Below are 11,004 nucleotides of genomic sequence, written 5' to 3'. Positions count from 1 at the left end.
GTATACAATTTAGAAATTAGCAGCAATCATTCATCATTCCTATAACCCTTCTCTAATAAGCTTAAATATTACAAACAAAACAATATTTAAGCTAAAATATGTATTGTAAAAATAAATAAATAAAATAGTGTTAATAATGTTTTACATTTCACTTTAAAGATGGCGCTTTATTCGTTGATTTGGTTTTTGTTATGGTTTCGGTTTTTATATAATATTATATAAAATAATACGCAACTTGACATTAAAGCAAAATTTTGTTCGAGAAAGGAGAAAGAAATTTTAAGAAGAAACACAAGTATATCTTGTTGGCATTATAAAAGGTAAATATTTGTTTTCTACTTCTGTTTGAAGTCTGGGTCTGATTTTCGTTAGACTGAACGCACTAGTTAAAACTGTACTGTGTTATGATTAATAATAATTAGTGTAGACTGAATATAAATATCAATTATCATTATTGGTTAGAGTCAGTTTTATTGCAGTATAGAAAAAGTCGTTTTTTTGTGTCTTGGATACGAATTTATACTTCAATGTAAATGTACCTATGAATATGTGTATAACACTGGCCATGCGCTCTATTAGACGGTACATTCATTGGTAAATTTGGCGTTATGTATTTTTCTACCGACTTTCTTGTTCAATTAATCCCTGTTTCTTTACGGTAACATTAAACTGGGTATCAATTTCGTTCAGTATAATATTCATTTAAACTCAGACTTTCAGGGGTTTTCCGAGTTCCTCTACCGACGTTAATTGAAATCGGTTAAGCCAATTACTCCTCACAACAACTTATGATGACACCAAACACAGTCTGGCAAATCCGCTTTACATGTATCGATATTTTTATAAGGAATTTTCTTAACATTTTTCTTTACCTTGCTAATATTCTTGTCACTGTTTTTAATTAATTTCGGCAATATCTTCCAATAATGAACCACGTTTTCGAAAAATTTCCAATGGGATTTAATTTATTAAAAGTACTTTCAAAACTTACTTAAACTCCACTTATTGTTACACAATTCCATTCCCGTAAACTCCAGTGATTACTTTGGCTTTTCACTAGTATCTATAAGAAGGAAACTGAAAACAGGTCGTATCACTTGTTATTATTGTTTTTGTTTGTTTGTATCCTTAAAATATGTATGAAAATTATAAATTCAACTTTATAGGTTTTCTTTTCTGTTACAAAGATAGACTTACTAAATCTAATATTATTTTACAGTCTATCCCTTTCTCTACGCTGTTCACCTGGTATTGACAACCTTTTAGTGGTGTAAACTAATATCTGAAGACCCATTTTAATGTATTATATGCACATTTACTAACATTACTTGAAATGCTATGGTAGTTTTAGTGTGTCAAGATTTTGTGCAGTGAAATACTGATTGTAGAATGTTCCATGAAAAATAAATTCTATACATTTAGCGGTTAAAACCTAACTTAATATTACTTGATTAACTTCAGATATGGAGTGAAGTCTGATGGTATTGTTACCTATTGAGAATTTGAAATAATCTAAAGCCGCGTTAAATAATTTAACTTTTAATAGTTAAACTGTACCCTGGAATTACTGTTTAGAAATATGCCGATATTTTATTTAATTTGCGCTATTTGCCAACAAGATTGATTCACACCGTTTTTCTTTTGACACAAATACATTTAATATATATATATATATAACAGTATAATTTACAATGGCAGCTATTACGATTAGTTATTACAAACAAAGTTTCATAAATAGAAATTTCACTAACTTATAAATAACCAAAAATCGTCTTCCTAGTTCAGATTCTCCTTGATATCCAGCGAGTTTACTTGAAGTCGATATACGTAGAATTATCGGAAAGCTAGCTAGCTTTGTCAAGCACTTAATTGTTAGACCGTCGAAGCAAGATAATATTTTCATGAAACCACTAGCGTCCGATAAAAAACCAGCAATATTTTTGGAAAGATACTAACGTTTGATGAGAATTCACTGACGTTCGAAATTTATAGCTGTTCCTGGCCAAATGTCGTGTATTTTTTCGTTATAACAGTTTCCTAACAGACTTAATTCTTCTCTGTTCTCTGTTGTTTTTTGGCGCTTTGACCTGCTGTTTTTATAGAAACATTTCCTAGAAACTTCTGATAATACCGGTTACGAAAGTGGATATATTGTTGATTCTTGTGTTCACGAATATTCTACAATCTTGAAGAATTGTCAGGAGTTTTGCCATACGTAACTTACACAGTAAGCTAGACACGCCTTCAAATATAAACTTATTCGAAACAAACGTTGACATTAAAATAAATATATAACAAATTCGTTATACGCAACACATATCTGATACTACAAGTCACGCACATTTCTAAATACCAATTCAATCCAAATAACGTCCATATTAAAAATAAATACGTAATAATAAATTCGTTACAGTATAGATTCATTAGGTGTGAAATTCATTTCATGTATCAGAATTGTCAACCTGTTGAAATACTTGTTGCTTTGTTCAATTTCGTATAAAGCTACTCAAGTGCTATCTGCGCTAGTAGTCCATAATTTTGAAATGATAGATTAGATGGAAGGCAGTTAGTCAACACCACCCAATGCCAACTCTTCACTACTGTTTACCAACGAACAGTAGATTGATCTTCACATTATAACGCCCCCCCGCCTGAATGGGCGAGCATGTTTGGTGGTAGACTTAGAGTGCCTTAACCACTTGGCTAATTCAAGGCGTATTGGTCACATATTATTTTGAGCTTTTATATATAATAAACTTGTTTTGTGTCATTTCACAAAAACATAAACTTCTATAAACACTATTACATTTGATTTAATTTATTTGTAGCATTATAGTAGAAGACATTCTGAATGTATTCTTATTTAATATATCTTACACAATGGATTTTTAAAAAGAAATCAAAATTATTTTCTTACTTAAAGTTAACTCTTCTCTTATACTTATGAAACTGTTCTTGCAATGGTTTCTATTGTTGGTCGTGTTGAATTATTTTGTAAAAGAATAATAATGGAAAGTTCAGACTATCAAAGACTAAAAAAAAGTTTATTTTATCATCTTAATGTAAAGAACGTTCACTGATAGACCTAACTTCGCAAATAAACTACTTTTATTAGAAATTCCTCTTGTTTGTTAATTAACTCGATATCCACAGGCACTGAACTAACTAATTGGCTGACAGTGACAGACAAACTGTCTAAATAATACATTGATTATTTATCAACTGACTAACAAATTCCCTAAAACTCTAGCTTAATTCGTTTTTTAAATAAAAGCCTCAAATTGTCTTCTAAACTTTGGAGAAATTATTATAAATTTTGACCTGGTCGTCAGGTTACTCTAAACCTCCACCCAGCTAAACAACAATACAAACTTCTCTAACTGCTTTAATGTAAATCATACTCTAGGATGATATTGAACTCTTTCTTTTTTTACAATAATATATGTCTTTAGCAGTTCAACTCGGTAATTTTTAAATAATAATCTAATTACATTAATTGTTATTTTTATCAATAGATGGATAATCTAACTGTTAGACTTCGTCAACTGGAATGTCATTTCAAGTGGAAGCTGAATGACCTTGTTGGCAACATGACTGTCATAAACATAAATGAAAAATTGACAGTATGGATGAAAACAGCCAAGTCTGATATTCAAGAACTAAGCCTTCTTCTTCTTGGATACATTTATATGACTGGTCTGAATGACGGTGTGTATGAGGTAAATTTAGCAAAAGCAGAAGCATATTTATCAGAAGTAAAAACTATTGTATCTCAGAACATTATTGAAAGAATGCCTTTTTATTTGTTTATTGCGCTGGAAGCCCACAGATATCACGTACTAGGTCAATTACAAAATTGTGAAAGTAGAGTGAAAGAGGCAGAAGCTTTATGGGAAGAAATTAAGGACGATCCGGAACAGATGGCTTGTTTACTTGGAGCCCGCGGGTTTTCTCTAGTCCAATATGGATTGCAAAATTATGAAGAAGCTGTACGTTCATTTGATAAAGCTCTAAAATTAAACCCAAAAGAACCCTTATGGCATCACCTAAAGGGATTGTGTTTAGCAAGATTACGCCGTTATAACAAAAGTGAATACCCTACTAAAGAAGAAATGGAAAGTCTTAAAAAAGCCATTAGCCTATCAAAAGAAGATAATGTGGATTACATCAGCACTTATGCTTTATCGCTCTCAAGCGTATGGTCCAGCAATAAAAAAGACAAATTGTTGAAAGATGAAATACTTAGATATCTCGATAAAATGAAAGTATGTAGAAAGAACAATGCGTACATCCTACTAAACTGCGCCAAAATATATCGTTACTTGCATAATAATGTTGAACAAAAAAACTGTTTACTTGCAGCTAATCGCATTACTGAAGAAAAAAATGGGCACGTACTTCATCAATTAGGCCTTTATTTTTGGAAATCGGAAAAGGACTTTGAAAAGGCAAAAGAATATATGAAAAAAAGTGGAATATTTTACGCATTAGTAGATTATTTAGTATTGAAAAAGACAAACCATGAGATTAATTCTGAAGAGTACCTCAGTGAACTAAGTAAGTTGGAGAAACAGGGAACTTTCACCAAGGTAGAACAAGCACTGATGCTAATGTGGAAAGAAAAAGAACTGGAAAAGCAAGGTAAGGAAAAGGAGTTAAGTAGAGTTCGAGAAGCAAACAACAGACTTCAGAAAATGAAAGTTCAAGATGTCGCACAAGAATAGTCAACTATTCGATAGCACTCGAGTTTAGGGCCTTTTTTAAAAAATCATTGCATCTTTTGTATGTGGTCCTAACTCTTTTATCAGCTTCTGAAATCCAAAAAGTGATACTGCACCTTAATTCGATGCTAATGAGACAAAAGCCTTAACATTTTTCCTTCGACTGTCCAATGTATAGGATGTTTATTCGGTTATAAAATGAAAATAAACCTAGAATAAAGTGCTGTATTTTCACGTTTAAAAAAATAACTTTTACAAATTGCTTCCAGTACATGTAAAATTTAAATTTTGGAAATTGACAAAAACTGTCCAAACACATTTCTAAAGAGGAGGGGGAAATCCAGAAATATTAGGATTTTGACACTAAAGACGTGTAAGGGTGTTGTTATTTATCGATCGAAGAGAAAACTGACCCATTTGATGAAAGTGCCAAAAGATTTGGGAGATATCAATACTTCTTTTAATGGAGGTAAACAAACAAGAATAAGGATAAAAAAGGGTTGAAGTAAGAGAAAATTTGACAAGGCAGAAATTAACACTTGAAGATAAAGTGAAAGAGATCAATCCAACAGCACATTATGTACACCAGAGAAGTTAGAAACAAGCAACATCAAACCTCTGTTTGTTACTGTTTATTCTTGAATTTTGTACTTTATTATCATATAACTTTTGTACTGTTCACATTTAGAATATTTCTTTTGAAGAAAAACTGTCAAAAAAACAATACAAATAATCAGTAAAATCAACCTTGTATTCTGATTGATAAAAGGCACAATTGTAAATCATAATGATCCATGAAACCTTCGTTTTGCCTAAAGTATGTAATATAAAACTAGTTTAATATAATTTCTTGTTATCGCATAATGTACTTCAAAATAAGTAAATAAAGATAAGGTTTAGAGTGAGTGTGATATTTATCCGTGTCGTTGGCGACGAAAGATGTATTTCCGAACTTGTTTCTAGACATTTACAATACTCGAAGTTAATATGATTTGTTTGTTTATAGTTAAGCACAATACTATTTGATGGACTGTCTTTGCTTAGTCCACCATGAGTATTGAAACCCGGTTTCTAGCAGTATATGTTTGCAAACATACTGCTGTGGGGCTTAATATTAAATCAATGTTACCTGACATTTTCCAACGACGCGAATGGTGTTTATTTTTAGTTTTTGTTTGATTGATCTATGGTGAAATGGTTTCGGTTATAGTATCGTATATAGACATGTGTCAGTGCATGCTAGGTACGAATATACATGTAATATTCGCTTTTTTAACATACAGTGAAAAGAAAAATCATTCATAAGAGCATACTTTTAAATAATGCGTAAGTGAATGTTTTCCCTTATCTACAGTCCCCCAGTGGCACAGCGGTATGCCTGCAGACTTACAACGTAGTGGGCAGAGCACAGATAGCTTACTGTGTAGCTTTGTGTTTAATTACAAACAAACAGTTGAGAACTTGGAGACTTTTCGGTTTACCACAAATGAAAATAACTAATTTTTCAGCAGAACAGTAAGGTATATTTTACGTTTTTAATTTTGCTGTTGTTGAAGTTATCATTTTCGGAATTACAATGCACGTTAATTCTCAACAAAAATTGTATTAATTCTCACTAGATGAAGGTACTCAAAATCTATCGTCTTGTTTGTTAACTTTCGCCCAAAACTGGTCGAGGGTGACCTGCACTAACCGTCTTTAATTTTGATGTTCTATTAATAAGAAGGAAGCTAGTAAACACTACTCAGTATTAATTCGAAGACTTCCCTAATTGAAATTTGACTGCCGCTCTTATAAAGCATCCATAGCCCAAAGTACTGAACGCCTTTTTTGGTTTGGGGAGGGGACGAGGTGCAAACCTTAGATCAACAGTCTGCCACACGAACCATTGAGCCGCGCTTCGCTCTATATCTATCATAAGCTAAGAATTTATTACCTAGTTCGTTTTCCATGACACAGTTTTCAAGTATTATTAGAAGTTTTAATGTATTTAGAACGAACAACATTTTCTATAACTTAATATTGATTTAATTAGCATTTTTTGCTATACATCTCACATGCATATAATTGACAAAAATAAAAAGATCAAATTTCTTTTCACATTTTAATTTAACAATAGTGCCAAAGGTTAATAGATGGTAATATTCTGTCACTAAAAGTTAGCTATCTTACATACCCAAAATTTGTTGGATATAACTTTAAGATCTGGTTACCAAGAGCCAGCACAAGTATTAGTTCAACCAAATTCATCCTTCCTGTATTTTGTTTTGCAGTTTATCCTCAAACTTTAATTTGTGTCCTTTCAATTTAGTAACGTACTGAACATTGGTTTTATTTAATATCCATACTGGTGTCTGGTTCCTTTCGTGAGCACAGCGCAGATAATCCATGGTGCAGATTTTGTGCCTAACAACAAAGTTTAGATGTGTTTTACATTAGTTTAATACTACAGTTTTGTTTCTAACTTAAGTCTCATGTTATAGTATTCAAATTTTTATTTATTCTTTTCTGTCATATTCGCTGTGCATTAACGGGTTAATAAACATTACATATTTGTTTGATATTGCATAAAAAAATAGTAATCACAATACTTTATACAAATTCTTGTTTAAATATGTTCTGAGATTTAATTCAGTTATAATGATCAATGTTTATTTTGGCTGATTATATTTTCGTCGGAAGTTATTTTATCTTATAGCTTGAAGTCAGTACGTCTCCAATGTTACTTTGTTGTTTAGAACCATAAGTTCTCTGTTATCGTTAATCATCATTGTGAAGAATAAAAATGATATTGTTTTAGGGGATTTTTCGAAATATCTCAAAAATATGATAGGCAGAACTTTTTATTTTCAAAACTGCAAGTGGTAAATGTTATATATATTATCTAAAAATTACTGACATTACAAATACGAATTTTAATATTTCTTGGATGAGATACTTAATACTTCTCTAATCAGATACTACAGCATTCTGTAATATCTTAAATTTCGAAAGCTGTTCTACGAAGACTAAAAATTATATCAAGTCTGAAGCTAACTTTAATCTGGTCTTTTGTGTCAAGCATCGATTTCATGAAATAATTATCGCAAGTTAATTAAATACTGTACAATATATTGCCACAAGGATTGAGACAATACAACCGCTGCAAATAATATCTCCTTCCACACTGAGCTTAAAAGTGAAACATTGGGATAATGTTGATGTCTGTTGAAGGCACGATGCGCTGAAGAAAGAACTCATATCACTAACGAATAATAAATGGTTATTCGATTCTTTCACATATCTACTGGAGAAATGGGAGCTGATAGAGTTGAACATCGGACTTATGACCAAAACTTAACCACTTCAAGGTCCATACGGGTTTTTAAATGGGTAGTGTTATAAATGTGTGTAGTATTTTATTGTGGTTTGACACAGCATTCACATTCCAATTAATTTTTTTATAATGTACATAACGTATTAAATATATATTGCGAAATTCCCGCCTAATCTTTAAAGTTGTAGAAGATTCTCGAGTATAAGAATCAACAATATATGTGTGTACCTAAACGCTAGTGTAGCTTTGTATTGTTACGTAATATGAATTTTCGAGTGACTCTCCACACGCCTATAAATATAACCAATGCGCCGCGTCTAAAAAGAGTATCTATTATTGAGTTTGTGTGCTATAAACGTTGAAAGCTATAACTGTTATTGTTATAACGCTTATTAATCGGAAACTTAAGATATTTGACCAGGAACGTTTATAAATTTCGAACATTACAAACCAGTTAACTTCAGTGGATTCACATGGGACATTAGTACTTTTACGAAAACATTACCTAACGTCATCGGTGGAAAAAGTCGGCGAAGAATACAGAGCTAGCTAGCTCCCTATTAAGTGAATTGTATCTACGTGAACTAGAAATTAACTCACTCATCGTGAACTCTCGATAATACATCAAGGAAGTTGGAGACTGGAAAGAAGACTTTGTATTACTTGTAAGTTTGTGGAACTTTTGTATATAAATCACTTTTAGTAGTAGCTGTTTGTAATAACTGTTATTGTAAATTATATTATTGTTTGTATATTAAAACATATTTGTATAAAACAAAGACAACTGTGTATCAATCTTGTTGGCAAATATCATAAATTGGATATGTATATATCGGCATTTATTTAACTACTAAATCTAAATTACAACTCAGTTTTAGGCTATTATAAATTGTAATACGTAACAGGGGTGAAAATCAAACCCTGAAATTCACTAAAGTTCAACGTACTTTGCATGAGATGTAGAAGTCTTTTTTACAGATATGTAGCAATGCTTGGTGACATATCTTAGTAAAAGAGTCTGCTTCTTCTTTACCGCCGAACTTATAATTGGAATTTTCTCTGTGTTGAGGGTGGTTAATGAATAACCGAAAGTCTGCATGCATTATTATCAACACTGTGGAGAAGAAAACGGAATGGTGTAAATTATTATAGTCTTGTATGATTTTGGTGTTTATAAGAAAGTGTTTTAATCTAGAAATGTTTTAATTGTACGTGTATTTATGTAAATTTATTTAATGAGTGTGCTAATAAAGTCGTGGTGATATTATAGCTACTTACATATCTGGTGTTATCGTGTATACTGTCTCATTGATCATTATTTTCATTTTCATACTATGTTTTCCCAACAATGCCCAATTAGTTCAAATTATTCGCTAAAAGGTGTAATGATGTTATGTTAAAAATTGAGAACTGTTCATAGGCTCTATTAAAACTACAAAAAACCAGGTTGCATGTTACTCTTTTAAAATACTGTATACAGTATAATTTAGCTCCTAAGTTTTTAAACTTTAAATTACCTATCTTTAATTTAAGATCAAGATATCCACAAAATAAGTTTTAAGATTATAATTAAAATATCAACTGATAGTACAAAGTCAAAATGTGTAAATGTGATGAGAAATTTAAAGAAGTTATTTCAAGTTTGGATTTCATACGTCTGTATCATGTTAAGAAGTTTCGGTTTAAGAAGCTTCTGAATGAAATAAGATTAAAGCAGAAAATTATACACGTTAAAACGTGTAAAGTTTACGTGTTTAGAAGATCCTCTGCAGTTTATTTACAATCCCTCGGGTTATCAGTAAACAGATGTAGAAAAAAATGTACTATCACGAGGTTTCAGATTTTCAGTTACTCCTAAGAAGTTAGATTATATAGAATTCTTCGTAAATTTTGAATAGTTATCACAGAAGTTTAAATTCGTACCCACTCAAAGCCAATATAATGTTACTTTTCTTAGGCTTAGCTTTTTAAAATTTTCATAGTTTTCACACTGAGAAGTTGCAAAAAACTTATCTAAAGATTAATTTTTGGCTATAAGACATCTCAGTTCAAGAGATAATTTAGTAATTCTTAAACTTGATAAAGACAATGGCGTAGTAAGTTTGAGTAAGAAAAAACACACAGAAAAAGCTTTAACTAATCTGAATTATAGTATTAAATTTTATGAACTATCTAAAGTACACAAAATAAAATTACCTATAATACCGATTGTATCATGGATAAGTAATTTTGTCATAAACTAGCAGGTTTTTAGCTTTATGTAACAAATGAGTTTAAAGCAACAAATAGTTCTGAGTTTTCCAAAGTTGTTTCTAAATCAGTTTTTAACGAATCGGAATATATTAAGAGTTTGAATATCAAGCCATTATATACAAATATACTGTTATAAGAAGTAATGAATTATGTAGTTATGAAATTTCCAGACTTTACATGTTACTATGGCATAACGAAACCAGTTTTTATTAAGCAAATGGAATTTGATTCTGAATAATCTAATTTATGTTTTAACGGCCGACTTTATGAACAAATAAGAATTTCGTCGGATAAAGGGTCGCATTTTATTTAACTAATCTGTTTATAAGTTATTTTCAGAAAACTCGGTGAGACAAATGTCCTGAATAGTTTGAACCCTTATTTTACAAAAGATGAGCAGATGACACCTTTGTTGCGTTTTAAAACTAAATCTGATGAATATCAAAAATATCTAATTAGTTAAAATGTTAATATTAAGTTTGTAATTATTTTTTAACATGATAAATCTATTCTATCCATTTTTAATTAAACTATTAACATGTTCTTGTCACGTTAACTTTCTATAAAATAACAGCTAGCTATTTGACACTCTCTACTAATTCAAAATTTGTGTCATATATATTCACTTGTGCTTCCTTGATATCTAAGAGATTTTGTTTAACATTGTTTTATCAGAATTGAAATGTATCCTCCATAATTTAAACCACAATTCCA

The 11,004-nt window shown here is 30.7% G+C and overlaps 1 protein-coding gene across 1 annotated transcript; it reads left to right on the top strand.

Annotated features, from left to right (window-relative positions):
- Window positions 1-216: 216 nt before the first annotated feature.
- On the top strand, window positions 217-5,632 carry LOC106458245. The gene is made up of 2 exons (XM_013917725.2): window positions 217-320; window positions 3,516-5,632. The coding sequence occupies exon 2, from the start codon at window positions 3,516-3,518 to the stop codon at window positions 4,722-4,724; it is 1,209 nt and encodes a 402-aa protein (XP_013773179.1). The 5' UTR covers window positions 217-320; the 3' UTR covers window positions 4,725-5,632.
- Window positions 5,633-11,004: the final 5,372 nt, after the last annotated feature.

The sequence above is a fragment of the Limulus polyphemus genome, unplaced genomic scaffold (genome assembly GCF_000517525.1).
Source record: "Limulus polyphemus unplaced genomic scaffold, Limulus_polyphemus-2.1.2 Scaffold434, whole genome shotgun sequence".
NCBI lineage: Eukaryota > Metazoa > Arthropoda > Merostomata > Xiphosura > Limulidae > Limulus > Limulus polyphemus.
The sequence above is the reverse complement of the archived record's forward strand: the minus strand, read 5'-3'. Positions and strand labels throughout refer to the sequence as shown.

Excerpts from the sequence above, each read along its gene's own strand:
- LOC106458245 (XM_013917725.2), top strand. The coding sequence starts at position 3,516 with ATGGATAATCTAACTGTTAGACTTCGTCAACTGGAATGTCATTTCAAG.